This window comes from Cervus elaphus, chromosome 11 (genome assembly GCF_910594005.1).
Source record: "Cervus elaphus chromosome 11, mCerEla1.1, whole genome shotgun sequence".
Classification (NCBI taxonomy): domain Eukaryota; kingdom Metazoa; phylum Chordata; class Mammalia; order Artiodactyla; family Cervidae; genus Cervus; species Cervus elaphus.
The window spans coordinates 40674380-40690855 of record NC_057825.1 but is presented as its reverse complement, the minus strand read 5'-3'; the positions used below and the strand labels follow the sequence as shown (position 1 = coordinate 40690855).

General features: G+C 36.1%; 1 protein-coding gene across 3 annotated transcripts in view; it reads left to right on the top strand.

Moving 5' to 3' along the window:
• LOC122703381 overlaps positions 1 to 16476 on the top strand; it is a 227991-nt gene that overhangs the window by 30474 nt on the left and 181041 nt on the right. The window contains exons 1-2 of one of the 3 annotated variants that reach the window (XM_043917639.1): positions 12470 to 12519; positions 13055 to 13116. The exons of 1 other annotated variant lie outside the window; for it this stretch is intronic. In XM_043917639.1, the coding sequence (XP_043773574.1) occupies positions 13093 to 13116 (24 nt within the window). In that variant the 5' untranslated portion in view covers positions 12470 to 12519; positions 13055 to 13092. Of the gene's footprint in view, positions 1 to 12469; positions 12520 to 13054; positions 13117 to 16476 lie in introns of those variants that run through there. One more of the 3 variants, XM_043917638.1, reaches the window with a different exon arrangement.

The following is a 16476-nucleotide window of genomic DNA, read 5'->3' as shown; positions in this document are numbered from 1 at the left end:
AAAGCAGCCAAATATCATGGTCTCCTGGTTACTATATTTTAAGTCATTTTTAATTTAGCAAAAGATACTGTTTTGGTGAAAATATTTTATGTATCTCCTTTGTTGACGGAAAGAGTTAAAAATAGATAAAACCATCCCAAATCCTGAACTTCCCAAAAGTCTTATAGAGAAAAATATGGAGAGAATATTTAGAGACTCTGGTAAAACAAGTGGAAATTTGAACAATCATCTTAATAATTTACCCCAAAATGATTGAAAATGTTTATTCTGTCCTTAAATCTTGTTTGTCTGGCCCTATCACAGATAAGATTGACCTGAATTTTCTAGACAAGAACCTTAAAGCTTCCCTTAACTTTGTGAGAACTTTAAGTACCAAGTCGTCACTATGGGTAGCTATTTGTTGAAAAGACACCATCGCACGGCATTGCATTATTTTTGGAGTTACAAATTTGTTCCTCTGGGACTTAAAAGGAGATTATAATGGACTCATAAGATCATACAATTTCAACATTTGCAACGAACTTAGATATGACCTCCTTCAATCTTCTACCCCTTCCAATCATTTTAAAGATAAGGAAACTGAGACCCAGAGATTTTTTTCAAAGTTTCACAGTTTGTACATAAATCCACTGTTAAAGTCATGATGTCTCACACTTTTTGTTTATTTTCTAAAATGGCCCAGTGGAGGAAAAGAAGCTTTTGCCCATCAGTTTGAATTTGGTCCTAATTATATTTGGTATCATGATTTTCTCCCATAAAATCTTATGGAATAAGAGAATTATAACATCAAAACCTTCTAAGAATGAATTCACTTAATCTTGTTTAAAGTTATTGATACTATATACTTACCAGAGACATGGGTAAGTGAGAGGACTTTATCATAAGTGATAGCAACACCTTAAGCCATGTAGAAAAACAAAAATAGCAAACTGCATATTGATTCTAAAGCAAATCAAGTGAAGTGTCTTCTATGGACATATAGTCAGGTCATAAACTCAAGAAAATAATGTATGTTCCCTCCTGTTTTCAACAGGACTAGGAAATCTCCTTTAAACTTTGCATGTAATATGGAAATATGGTTTCTGAAGTAACCATTACAACATTTTTTCGTGAGTGTTTATTAAGAAGTCCCAAATGTTTGTTTTTTTAAAAAAAATAGCTGACATATCTATAGGTTTAAATCTTTTATTTGTTACTGATTAACTTAACTGCTCTGCCTGACAAAACTTCATAATAAATAAGCTAACCTGTGAGTGCTTCACAATCAAACTAACTTTGCTTAAAAGACGACCACTAAAACATGATTTACGTGCTAATGAATTTTGCAATCAGCATGTGGTGGTGTACAAGTTCCAACATGAATCTAAAATGTACAAATCCGAAGACACTGAAGTTATTAAAAATCACACCACAATGCAACTACTTTTAATTAAGAAGAAATATATCACATTCATATTTAGCAGGGACATTATGGCAGAGTTACTTTTTGAACATATCCTAACACAACATAGCTATTGTTGCTTTGAAAGTTAATGATTCGTTTTTGAGATCAAATTACTTGCTACTGCTGCTGCTGCTAAGTCGCTTCAGTCGTGTCTGGCTCTGTGTGACCCCATGAATTGCAGCACGCCAGGCCTCCCTGTCTGTCACCAACTCCCGGAGATTACCCAAACTCATGTTCATCGAGTCGGTGATGCCATCCAGCCATCTCATCCTCTGTCATCCCTTTCTCCTCCTGCCCCCAATCCCTCCCAGCATCAAGGTCTTTTCCAATGAGTCAACTCTTCGCATGAGGTGGCCAAAGTATTGGAGTTTCAGCTTCAGCATCAGTCCTTCCAATGAACATCCAGGACTGATCTCCTTTAGATGGACTGGTTGGATGTAAATTTTTTTACAAGGTGATTGATGATGGTGTGTCAGTAAAAAAAGTTGCTTGTAGATATATTTTTTTTTCTCCAATTGGACCAAATTCTTCTTAGAAAACCTGTATAAATCACTGGCTTTTCTGCCTCTGTTTCAATTAATTAAACTGCTGACAGTGAAATTGTTAACAAAGTAGCTTTAATATAAAAAATGATTTCCAGATCTTTGTATGTGAAACTTAAAAAAAAATCTTGAAGAACTTAAGTTTTAAACATCTGCATGGACAGATGTCAGAATGCAGAGTGTTGCACTATTATGCTGTGTAAGTATCTGACACTGTGTTATTACTCTTTAGTTAAATATTCACAGTGAGATTTTATGATCTTTTTAAAAGAAAACTTCCACAAGAGAATAACCTCATCTTGCACAACATAATAAGCACTTTAAATGAATGAATCCCAGAGTAAACAATGAAAAATAATTTTCTGTGCTAGTTTTGACACCTTATTTCAGTTACCTAGGATTTTCTATTGATATTTTAAAAATCATTCAATGGCATGCAGTGGTTGTGATTTTATTAAAAATTATAGTATTCATTTTGAATATTTCTCTGGAAAGAGAATTTTCAGTGAAAATCTTATATGTAAATGGTGGAGAAATTACATCTGGGGGAAAAGTATGGTCCTGTTGAATCCTACTGGTTGTGGAATATATTATAGTACAACGAGCAATATTTTTTAAGACATAAAAGACGAAAACTATCATAATATTATAAATGCAGCAGTAATTTAGTAAGTAGGACATTATTTTTAAAGGAATACTGAGATCCAGACCCTGAGATGCTGGGATGTTGTTTCATTCTCTGTTCTCCTCTACTCCACATCCTGCAACTTAGATGCAGTTAGTGTGCTTGATGAATATATTCACATTAGAATTATAACTGCCTAAAAAAAAAAAAACCACTTTTTAATGGTTTTAAAGTGATTAATGAAGAAAAAACCTCTCTTATCTCCTTAGAATTTACTAGCCTCCTCTGCACTAAATACATCACAGAAACAACCACAGTTTCCTTATATGCTGGGAAAAATTCTTTAACAAAACACTGTAATTCTGTGTCAAAGAGACTAACAATAGCATGAGCATCTCACTGTTTACTTAATGAGATGTGAATGGAAGTGTGAAGGTGAAAAGACAGATTCTAGGTTAGAGGATGTTAAGGTGAGGCTGCTTTTTAGCACAAGGAAAAAACCCTTGGAAACACCATGTCTGAAAATAATAGAAGTTTTTCCTTCCTTCCTTCTTTTCTTTCTTTACTTGAGGAATCCTCCCTATTTGTCTTAAAAATTCTAATGTGGATTAATCTGCTCTCAAAACCATCATAGTGATGTTTATAAACTGAAGTGGCTTGGCTTTGGAAAACATTAGCTTATATTTTCACTTTCTTTGTAGCAAATGTTTAGTGATACCCTGGTCTGCAGGTCACATGGCATAGTCTATCTACTATCAATATCACCACCATTGTTTTCATCATTAAAGGAAACTGAAGGAAATTGGTGATGAGTTGTCAAGAAATCTTAGGGACAACCACCTGTCATTGCCCCATTTGTCCTTGTAAATCCTTTGTAAATTCATGAAGGTCAAATGAGATTATGTCTAGGAACCCACTGTAAACTGTAAAGCACAAAGATGAGAGCTGATGATACCAGTGAGGATTAGTGTGTTGCTAGACAATATTATTCATTTTTAGACCGGAACTCTGGTAGTAGCCTTACATTTTCTGATGATTATACAGTCTTGAGTAACATAATTTATACTGATATAAACTATATTTAGCCATCCACCGGGATTCTAAAGCATTTGCTTATGATTCCTTTTCACTATTGTCTAGAATCATTTAGCTACTGCAAGAAAAATGATTTTTTTTTTTACCTTATGAACTTTCCAATCTACACTTAGCAGATTAATTAGAAAATTGCCCTATCTCTCTTTTCCCTTCCCTGATATGTAGCTCTCACAGAAAGATGCTAATTTGATACAGAAGCTGCTTAAAATCAGTCAAAAGAAACCCTGCTCCAATCTTGTGCACATTAAACAATTCTCCCTGATCAAATGGGAGTGGGGCTGACAAGAAGAAGAGAGGAAGTTTGGAGATGGGTTTCTCCCTTAGCCTCATTTCCAACCAGGTAAAATGGAGTTTGAAAGGCCCAAATTCTCTGCAGATTTGCACAGCACTGTAATAGCCTTTATGCCTGGAAATTTATGGGCCATGGACAGTTTATAAGAAACGATGTAGTTCATCAGAGAGCCAGACTGATGGTGCACGTGGGAGCATTCTGCACAGGAAGTTGGGTTTTGGAATAATACTTACTTTGATAGAGTTGTTTTGTTAGCTAAGTAAAGCAGTAGGGAAGCCAATGGCCACTTAGGCTTCAAACATAAATATATATTTATAAGTCACCCAGCTGCCTAATTGAGAGCCATAGTGTTTTCACTAAGTATATCTTCACCAGAAAGCAGTAAAAACAACAACATCATCAACAAAACCCCAGCCTCCACATAGATTCATTTAATCAGTCTTTGATAGTTTGGAGACAATTAAATGCTGTCTGAATGCTTCTTTCTTAAAGTCAAAGGGTGGGAGGTTGGGTAGAAAGATGCTTTTTTTTTTTTTTTTGGTGGGGGGATGTTCTTGTGTATTTAAGGTGCAAAGACATAAGTTAAACCTTACATTATACTCCGGGTCACTCAGGGCTTTTATCAGAGATTTGAAATTGTGGCTCTAAGGACTTCAGATGAGCAGAGTTGGGGGGCTCAGAGGAGCAAGGGCTGGGCGTACAATTGTCTGGTGCTTTCAGGTTTCACAGAAGAAGGTTAAGCAGGAGGTGGCTTGTTAAATTTGAGCAGAGAACTGGAAAATAAGATTTCACACTCCTGAGATGAGGAAAGCTGGCGAGTTTGGAATTTGTCTGGGAGCTTTGAAAAAGGTCGGGTGAGCTATAGTGTTTCTCAAATTGTATTTCAGTGCTTCTGAAACAAGAAAAAGTAGGTGTCATAAAGGGCCCACAGACACATGTGGTCAGGTCAAGCGTCCTAGGTAAATGGGCATTTTCAAACTCAAAGGATGATTTGGCATGTGGAGGGCATGTAGAAAGCAAACGCACAGCCTCTCCTTCTGCTTGGCTGGACTGCCTGGAATTCAGGTCGCACTAACGATGTTTTGCTACTGTGTCTTCCTTTCAGCCTTCTCTTTCTGTTCTCAAACTCCTTTCTCCTCTTTATCGCCGCGGCTTTCATGAGGTCGTTCTTTTGCTTTGAGGCCTTGAGCGGGACTTGGATTGCAAGTGGACGCAGGGGAATCCAAGATGTGGGTTCTAGCCTGAGATGTGCTTCTTGGTGTGACCTGACCATAGGACACTTGCCTTTCTTCCTGGAGAGAGCAGGGTCAGGCCTCTGAGATCTCACCTAGAGCAGGCATTATAAGATCTTAGGCTTGTTTGTTTTTTTTTTTCTTATTGAAGTATAGTTGATTTACAATGTTGTGTTAGTTTCAGGTGTGATTCAAGTACATGTATATATTCTTCGGATTCTTTTCCCTTATATGTTATTACAAAATATTGAGTATAATACCCTCTGCTATACATAGATCCTTGTTGGTTATATATTTCATATATATAAACTGCCCCTTTCTTCTTTGGTAACCATAAGTTTGTTTTCCATATCTGTGGGTCTACTTCTATCTTGTTTTCTTATTTGTTACAAATAAGCTCACTTGTATCTTTTTTTGTTTTTAAGATTCTACTTACAAGTGATATCAGATGATCTTTTAGATTAGGTCAGAAAATGTACTTGAATTCTCCCCTCTTCTGGGTCAGGTGTGACTCTCTTTGTCAACTGCTTTTTAGGAAAATTATTCATTACTGTTATTTGACCAGTTCTTTGTATCTAATTCTCTTTTCCAATTGTTTTTCTATATATTATTTTTTTACTTCTGGTTTTACTTCTATTCTCTTTGCCCTTTGGTTTCCTTTGTGAGACTAATTTTACTTTCATATGATTATATCATATAATATGCTGCCTTTCGAGTACTTATTTTCCCCTTTTCCTTGAGGTTTGATCTTTTCTTGCCTGATATAACGTGAGACACGTTTTAGGCCCTTTATAAATATTTCTTGATTGATTGGTTTAATAAGACTCCTCGTGTTTCCGACCTCCCATCTCCTCGTTTTGGCTTTGGTTTCTGGGCCAGCTCCTGTGTTTTTGGAATTGTAGTTAAAGCCATCCTTCACCTCTTATAACATGAACAGTGAATCAGGCGGATTGCAACTATACAATCTCTAGCCTTAAATCCTCAATTCTTAGGGGGCTGACTTAAAGGATGACTCAGTCTCATTTCCCTTGCTCCCATCCAAAATGAACAGGAAACATAAAAGGCATTCAATATATTGGATAGCAGTCAAACTTCTAATAGTTCGGCTGTGCTAGGAAAATGAAACCTTTTCGTGTCAGAAGCTCCCAAACACTTTCTTTTGGTTCCAGCTTGCAAGAATATAAAATGAGAGTTTTCTCTGCTAAGAGTTACAAATGTTCTGAAATAACAACTCACTGGAGAGATACAGATAAGAATCTGTAGAAGTATAACCTCACATTAAATCCACATTTCCTTGTACCATAGAACATTAAAAGAATTTAATAGCTTGGAGAAAATGTTACTCATTGCCCATTATCTTGCTACTAATCTATGTATTTCTATGAAAATGTGATAAATTTTATACTATGCTAAGCACATTTTAGCATATACTTAAATGGACTATTTATTTTTTAAATTCAGAAAGCAAATGATTGGTTTTCATTAATTAACTTTTTATTAAGTGGAACTCACAATAGAATAAAATAGAAAAAAGTTGTTTTGCCCTATCCAGTATTATTTAACTTACTCTGAGAGTCTCTGAGAATGCTTGTGTGTCTTACAGTCTCTCCACACTTTGTTTCACCATTCTGCTATTTTGAATTTCTTTCAAGAAGGCATTAAATTTTGTTTTGAAAAACCAAAGAATTGATTGCTGCTAGTGGCTGATTCCCAGTTAGACAAGACACCCTTGTCTTAAGAGACCTTATAAACAACAGCCACAACTTTCTGATAGAGTAGGAGTTTTGTAAGTTGAAGATCCCCTGGAGAAGGTAATGGCTACCCACTCCAGTATTCTGGCCTGGAGAATTCCATGGACTATATAGTCCATGGAGCCACAAGGAGTTGGATACGACTGAGCAACTTTCACTTCACTTCACTTCACGTGGTATTTCCACAATATATTTTCCAATCTCATTAGAAATAAATTTGACTTGCAAAATCTTCAGGAACATGTATGCTTGTTGGAAATGCCATTGGTACATTATGGCATCTTCAATGTATAATTTTTTTTTATCATCTACTTAATACTCATGTTACTAGGATAAGTCCTGCTCAAAGAAACAGAGATGTTATAATCTAGAAAGTTACAGACATTAAAAAATGTGAATGATGGAAACTAATGAACTGAACTGCCTAAACCCTGACTTTATAGCAATACTTTTTTAGATGTATAAAATTAAATAAAAAGATGGATTGGAATCTTTCAGAAAATTTGCTAATATATGTCATTATATGTCAGTGTTATAAAGTGCAAAATAATTTTTCTCCTCCAATTTAACAAACTATTGTCCATTTTAAAGCAGTTTGATACCTATGATTTACACATTTGTTCATGAAGAGCTAGTATGTTGAACAGTGAACTTTAAGTGGTGTGAAATTCTTTTTTAGAGACAGGAAGCAGAATGATGGCCATTTTTGCTCTAGGTAAAAAGAGATTATATTATTCCTCAACCTATTTTTTGAGGAAGATCTATGTCCTGGCTCTTTTCCTTCCAATCAAGTTTGAAAGTATGGAGACATTATAAATTGTTATTATAAACACATATTTTGTGTTAATGTAGTATTCTGTTCAACCTTGGTGTCTACAAGCACTCATTATGTTGCAATATTTTAGGAGGACCTTTATAACCTTTGTTAACATGTATTCTAAAAGAAGTACTATTAATGCTAACCCTGGAAGTCCCCTAAGGTTCCTTGTCCACTAAAATGGAGTTTCAATGCAGGGAATACAAGTGATCTTAGGCTCTATGTGAACAAATAAGGACGAGTCAACTGATGGAAATCAAACAACCGTGACAAGGAGAAGGGTCTGGAGGTTCCCTTTCACACGGTGTGAAGACTTCAAGCCAATAAAGGATCCTAAAATAAGTCACAAAATAGGTGAAACCCCTAGGATCTTACCAAGAACAAGTGAAAACTGCTTTATTAATACATTTCTTCCACTCTGAGAATGCCCAGTAAAGGAACTCCCATAAAGAATGGCCTAACAATATGAAGACAGGAGCCTCCTTGAAGATAAATCAATAGCCATAGCAAATATGAAATTAATGGTTCTGAAATTGGACATTATAGAATAATCTAAAGAGGACTATATAATCATTATGTTAACTGATTAGAGATAAGGAATAGAAATCACAAAGAAACCTCAGAAAATCATGGATAAAGAAAAGCTGTATTTGAAAAATAGCCAAATAGATGTTCCAGAAATGAAACAAAACCATTGAAATTTTAAAAATCCAATGAGTTATTATAAAGCTATGCTAATTTGAATGTTGGTAAATATAATGGTGAAACAGAATAGAGAACCCAGAAATATACCTAAGCATGTATCAGTTCAGTTCAGTTGCTCAGTCATGTCTGACTCTTTGCGACCCCATGAACTGCAGCATGCCAAGCTTCCCTGTCCATCACCAACTCACAGAGCTTGCTCAAACTCAAGCATATATGGAGATTTGTTATTTCACAGAGGAGGCATTACAGATCAGGAGAAAAAAGATAAGAGTATTCAGAAAGTGTCTCTGTGTTGAATGATAGTCAAACAGAAGAAAGAAATTTGGATCTTGACTTTAGACCAACCACTGAATCAAATCCATCTAAATTTACCTAAAAGTAAAATCTGAAAATTTTAGGGGAAATTATAGGAAAATATGTCAGAGTGCAAGAGAATTTCTTAAAATAGTCACAGAATAAAATCATTAAGGATGGATAGGACAACTAGATATCCACAGGCAGAAGAATGAAGGTGGTCCTTTACCTCACACCACATACAAAAATTAACTAAAAATTAATCAAAGTCCTAAATATGATAGTTAAAACTATAAAAATCTTGGAAGAAAAATGACAGTGGCTCCTTAGAAATGACATCAACTCAGAAAGAACAAAGGAAACAGACAGACTGGACTTTATCAAAATTAAAGATGTGCTTCAAAGGACATTATCAAGGAAGTGGTAGAAAATATTTCCAAACATATATCTAATGAAGCGCTAGTATCCAGAATATGGGCTTCCCAGGTGGCACTAGTGGTAAAGAACCTGCCTGCCAGTGTAGGAGAAATAAGAGACACAGATTTGATCCCTAAGATCCCCTGAAAGAGATCTTGGCACTCCACTCCAGTATTTTTGCCTGGAGAATTCCATGGACAGAGAAGCCTGGCGGGCTACAGTCCATAGGGTTGCACAGAGTTGGACATGACTAAAGCAACATGGAAAACAAATTTATGGTTACCAAAGAGAAAAGAGGGGACAAGGGATAAATTAGGAGTTTGAGATTAACATATACACACTACTGTATACAAAATAAGTGAATAAGAACCTACTGGATAGCACAGGGAACTATATATTCAATATCTTGTAACAACCTATGATGGAAAAGAATCTGAAATATATATATATATATGTATATATGAAAAGAAAGTGAAAATGTTAGTTACTCTGTTGTGTCTGACTCTTTCCGACCCTATGGACTTGCAGCCCACCAGGCTCCTCTGTCCATGGAATTCTCCAGGCAAGAATACTGGAGTGAGTAGCGACTCCCTTCTCCAGAAGATTTTGCTGAGCCAGGGACTGAACCCAGGTCTCCCTCATTGCAGGCAGGTTCTTTATCATCTGCGTTACCAGGGAAGCCATATAAATATATATATAAATACACACACACACACACACACACACACACACACACACAATGCATTACTTTGACGTACACTTGAAACTAACATAACATTGTAAATTATACTTCAATTAAAAAGAAGAATAGATATTGAGAAAAAAACTAGCAAGCCTTTACATCTGACAAACAATGAAGATATTGTGATATCGTAAAATTTACAGCAAGTGCTATAAGCCAGGTCTGTGAGCTCTATACATTTCTTCTTGTTTAATCTTCACTACAAGCCTAGGAGTTAAGTCCTCTTGTTAGGACCCATTTTAAGATGAGGAAACTGAGACTCATGAAGGCAGAATACCAGGGTGAAGGTCATTCTATGCTGGAAGAAGAACTGGAGTCCTGTCATTTTGATCCCAGAAGTGCCTGTAAGTATCCTGCTTTCAGTCCTGCAAGTTCCAAATTCCCAGGCGCGTATCAGTCCTGGAACAGTGAGGTCAGCCATGGGAGCCCAAGCCTATTAGGGCAGACGTTCACTTAAAGTTTGTTCAATGGTTAATTTAATGAATGTTGTTTATTATTTTCATAAATGTTAAAGATTTGCAATATATTAAGAATACAGCCTTTTATATTATATATATTTTTCTTTTGTCATTTTTACAACTTTTTTTGATATACAAGTATTTTAAAGTTTTATGTGTCAAATCAGTCTGTTTCTCCTTTATGGCTTCTTCCTTTGCTTTTATGTTTAGATATTCTTCCCTACCCTACACACCACAAGTTATATCTTCTTCTGGTTCTTTTATAGTTTATGTTGTAATTCAAAGTAAATTGGGGATATGCAGAAATGGGAAAGACTTCCATGCGCATTTTCCTGGTTTGGGTGAGTGTTTCAGAACTGTGAGCATATATGTTTGAAATGTTCATCTCAGGAACTGATTTAAAATCCATAACTTAAGGGAATGAAACGCTTCCCAAAGCATTCCCAATGTGCAGCGCACGTGTTTCTGCCTTGCGATTGGCAATCATGTCAAAATGTGTCAGCTCATTTCATATTCTTTTCAACTATCCTTTGATTAAGGGAGTGATGTATTAACGTATGTAAGCCTGCAGTCAAATCTACCTTCAAATTATTAGCACCTGGTGAGAAATGTCCGTCCCATTCTAAACACCAGTTCATCATGTCTTATTTGTAATTCACTTGATGATTTTGATATATCATTATAAATACTATATGTGACTAAGTCTTTACACTGAAGCTTTGTTCTCATAATAACAGCAGAAAATGTGAATTGCATACTGTGTTTCTGAGGCAGATGTGTGGATTCAGACCAAGCAGGTGTGGTACGAGGCTGAGATGATAAATCACGAGCCTCAAATGTCTTTGCTGGCAAACATAATGTCATTAATGCTTTCCTTGTACCACTGGCTCTAACTTAGTTTTCTAGCCAGTGGAATGGGAAAATATTTGTGAATTTAGTTATTAAACAGTACAATAGAAATTACTTTGTTAGAAAACAAAATGAATGTTCTAGTCCAGGCATCAGCCAACTTTCTGGGAAGAGTTAGATGGTAAGTATTTTAGTTTTTGCTGACCATAGGATGTCAATTACAACTCCTCCCCTCTGCATTTGTAGCAGCCCTAGACAGAACATAAACAGACAGGTGTGGCTGTGTTCCAATCCAACTGGTTTGGCCCCTGGGTTGTAGTTTTCCAACTGCTGTGGAGTCAGAGATTTCATTCCCTTACAACTGAGTATTTCTTACTTGAAAGGTAAGCATTAGTTACTATCCTGGAAAATATTAAACAAGTGCTCCTAGCATTCGTAGTTTAAGGCTTTGACTTCAATGTCTTAAGGTTAAGTTGGAAAGCCTTTTGAAAACGCTTTGAAGAATCATGATGTAAACGCGGAGTTGTTTGTGAGGATAGGTTATATCAATCTCAAATGAGAGGTTAGTGTCTCAGAGCTTCTTTGATATTAGTGGCTCATAACTTTCTTCCTAAACAAATATTTCTGCCTTCTGCCAGAGAGCTGGATTCAGCTCTTAATTCCAATGGGGTTCAGACTTAGATGGAGGGAAGCATATGGGTACCATACTTTTGGTAGAGTGTGTCTCTATGTAATCACAAAAATTGAATATCTCCAGAGCTCTATGTTACAAATTTGGATGGTCTGCTTTAATGCACAAAGTTCCTGCATCACAAAGGTGGCAAATGCAAGGCATTCTCAGTAACATTACTTCATGCTTCAGTAAATCAGAAAGACTGACTTTTGCTTCTGTTTTGATAAATTCTCTCACCGTACAGAATGTGATCTGTGGGTCAATCGCTGATTTGCTACAATCATATTTCCAAGCTAAGTACAATTTTTGGGTGTGTGGAAAAATATTTGTAGTTTTTGAGGGGGTTGGTAATATACATATGCATGTATGTATAAAGTGAAATGAAAGTCTTTCAGTTGTGTCAGACTCTTTGCAACCCCATGGACTGTAGCCCACCAGGCTCATCTATCCATGGAATTCTCCAAGCAAGAATGCTGGAATGGGTAGCCATTCCTTTCTCCAGGGGATCGTCCTGACCCAAGGATCGAACCCGGGTGTTCTGCATTGCAGGCAGTTTCCTTACCGTCTGAGCCACCATGTATATGTAGGTATCCAGATGTGCTTTATGTATTTACATATATAGTTTAAAAATCAGTCTCTTACAGACTCCCAGATATTCATGAATATTTACTCCTGCCAAATTTCAATGCTATCAGTGCTTAAGACAGGTTGGGTTTCATACTTTGAAAAACTTCCGTCTGTGATAAGTCTTTTGTTGTTGTTCCTATATTTGTTTGTTTTTATACTCTTGGAAGGGACTTTATTATTCTTCAGTGGTTGGCTTGTTTTTGAAGATGTCCCCAAAGCCACTAGAGATAACTTATAATGAGTAAGGTAGATGTTTAAGTTGGGGAATGGATCTTTGTTCTAAAATAAGATATAATGTTAAAGTAACAGTACTGAATTTTTTATGTCTTATGATACAGCTTTAAAGGAATTTTTGAATATTTTAAGCAATGGAAACATTACTGAAATATGTATTGCCTCTTTAGGTTAATTACTGGAAGGCAGTTTTCATTTGGTTATGGAACCTACCATCTGTATTAAAAGTCTTATTACTCTGTATTCGTACCTTGCAGAAACATGCTTCTCGTTCACCCCTAGGAGGATAACTTGGATGAATACAAGGAGCTGTCAACAGGTTTGTAATGTGTGTCTCTTTCAACAAATCTATGGATGCTTTATTGCTAATTTCCCAAACTCTGTATCCTTCTTGAGTACCTATAACTTCTATGGTCCTTTGTGGGTGGTGTTCTGGGGCTGACCAGTGAAGGGGCAAGAAAATAATTCTTAATTCGTTTCATGATGGAGCCAAGTGTTGAAAGAGAGTCAGCTGGAGGCTCCTCGGGAGTATAGAGGCACAACTGAGAGAGAGAGGAGAGAGAAGTACTCAGAGGGACAGTACTTGGGATTATTCTGATTTAAGATAGATTTGATTTGAGGAAGATAAAGTCTGTATTAATAGTAGAAACAGAAGTAACCATGAATAAGGTCAAACTGAGACAACAGGGCCTTTCTTTGGTATATTTCTTTTTCTCTCTTAAAACATGCATGTGCTATATCAACCCCCCACAAATACTAAAATTTATTGTTAAGTTTCTAATTGCATAAGAAATACATACTTATGAGGAACATTTTTAAAACAAAGAAATAAAATGAAAAAAAAAATACCCATCATTAATCACACAGAGATATTAGTGGTAAAACTTCAAGGTATGCATTTTCCCAATTATCTCTTCTTCCTCCCTCCTGCCTCCCTTTCTCTTTTGTCTTCCTTTTTTTTTTTTAAACATTTCTATTGATTGCTTTTTTAAAAAAGAGGATCTGTCATTTTAAACAGGATGTTTCATAAATTGCATGTCCTATAACAATATATCTAAATATCTCCAAGTGTATCTCTTTGTCAATGGGCATTTTTCCCAACATAATTAAAAAAATAAGTTTAACTAGCTCTGTTCTTCAAGTTATAAATGCAATACATATTTATTGTGAAGTAATATAGAAAATATAAAAAAACAAAAGATAGAAATCATCTTTAGTACTACTACCAGAAGTTGCTTATATTTTTCTATGGGGAATTTGAAGGAGGGTATTTATGATAAAATAAGCTTGGGAAATTTTGGATTAAATGCACTTAAACAGGTTTTCTCTCACTGTAGGACTTCTCAACACCTTTAATATGTTGAAGTGTATTATGGTGCTCATAAAAGACAGATGAAATAGTTTCCCCGACTTATTTGACCTAAGAATGCTTTATTCCAATAGATATTTTCTTTCTTCAAAACACACGTTAGTAATGTTCTTTACACACACACAGAGGCATATTCACACAGTCTTTATATACTTGTTTCTAAATATGCTTGAGTAAATTCTGGAAGTTGACGATGGACCGGAAGGCTTGGCATGCTGCAGTCTATGGAGTCGCAAAGAGTCCGACATAACTGAGCGACTGAACTGAACTGAAATATACTTGTTGTAAATTGTTTTTAAAAATAATAGGATAATAAACACATCATGGATGTCTATTCACATCAGTAAATGGAAATTCACATCATCACTTTTAATGGCTGCAAAATCTGCCACTGTTTTTATGCACCCTGTGTTTCTAAACAGCCTTTTATTGGGGTATATTCAGGTTGTTTCCAAATTTTTTACATTTGTAGATTATACTGAAATCAAAGCCGTATACATGACTTTCTTGTAAACTTGCGAATTATTTCCTTAGGTGAAACTTATAAGAAAGAGATAATATAAGACTTTTAATTTGTCTATATTCCAAGATTAGTTTCTTCACTCAAGAATATAGCATTTTTTTTCATTAAAAACAGAATGAGAGTTTAGTTGAAGTGTATGCTTATCAGCAATGATCTAACAGGAGCAAAGTGGGCTATCAGAAATATGGTTTTTAAAATGCTTGCTGTTATTCACAAGACTACTGTGCATTTATAAAGGAGTAGTTATCAAAATGTCTTTTCAGTATGGAAACTGAGAGCTTCTCTCCTTAGAAAATAAAGTAAAAAAGCCAATTCCAAAAATGTTATCCCACTCAACTTCTGGTAGAGAATCAAAAAGCTTAGGAGGAACAATACTTTCTCAGTTTTAAGTGAAAGGGAAATACATTTTAAATTCAGGTTAAGATACAGAAATAGATCCCTAGTGTTTCTTTTAGTGATCTGCCTCTTCTTGTTAATTAAAATGTAACGTATTCTATCTAGTGTTTTATTAGAATTATGACTCCATTCTATCAAAGGTCCCATAAGATATTTCACTGGAGCTTACAGAAACTGGGGTTTCATCTTGCTTAGAATAAAAATTCAGAAAGCAAATCTGTTTGATCAGCTTCTCTCTGTCTGAATATTGGAGTCTGCATTGAAGCTTTTGAACAATTATACACAGGGTTGAGCAAAGGCTATTATTTGCTTATGTGGTAGATTGAGATCAAGAATGTTAATGTTATCTCCAAGAAGACTTTTTAATTTATATCAAAATTGTATAAACAGGGTCACCAGGGCTAAATGGGATGTCAATGACCTATGAAGATGAGAAAGTAAACAAAAGATCTTAAAATAAGCTCGTAACCTGAACACCTCGAGCGTTGTTGTATATTAAAAGGCAATTGCTTACATAAAGAAAGGGAAAATTACTTAGTGCTAATTCTGTTTGTGACAGGCCCCTTCTTCCTCAATCCATCAGCAGAATGGTGGTGGATGGGGGTTTCCTCTGCCTGTTTTGAAGGGCTGTGAAGAAAACCAACATGAGCTGTCCTTTACGAGCATCCTGGCCTTCAGATGCCTATCCATTTCGTTTATGGGTTAGCTTCAGGCTAAGTTTTTTCTTCAGTAGAGGTTTGTGGAGATAAGGGAGTAGCCGGGGGACCTGAGTAAGATTAAAGGAGTAAAATATGGTTGGCAGGAAGAGATGGGTAGGTTCACTAAGGTACAGGTTCAAGGATTTCTTTGAAGCCTAAACTTCCATCTTCAAAAGGAATTTCAGCGAGATGGGGAACAAATGGGAACCTGTCTTTAGGTGGATAACCTACAGAGTTTGGGTTTAAGGGTAGAGGGATGATGGGTCCCAAAAGATGTCATGAAATAAAGGACCATGAAAAAAAAAGTAAAGTCGATTTTTTTACTTTGGGTTAGTAGATATATGTAATTAGAGATCTGAAATGAGACAAATTAAAAACTCATTGGGCTTCCCTGGTAGCTCAGCGGTAAAGAATCTGCCTACAATGCAGGGGTCGCAGGAGCCACAGGTTTGATCCTTGGGTCAGGAAGACCTGCTGGAGGAGGGCTTGGCAACGCACTGCAGTATTCTGGCTGGAGAATCCCATGGACAGAGGAGACTGGCGGGCTGCTGTCCTCAGGGTCTCAAAGAGGCGGACCTGACTGAAGTGACTTGGTCCACGGCACAGGAGTAAATAGTTTGCTCATAAGAAAGAAAAGGTGTATCAGGACTCCACGCTGACCAGGTTGTGACTCCAGAGAGAATAGAATCTAGA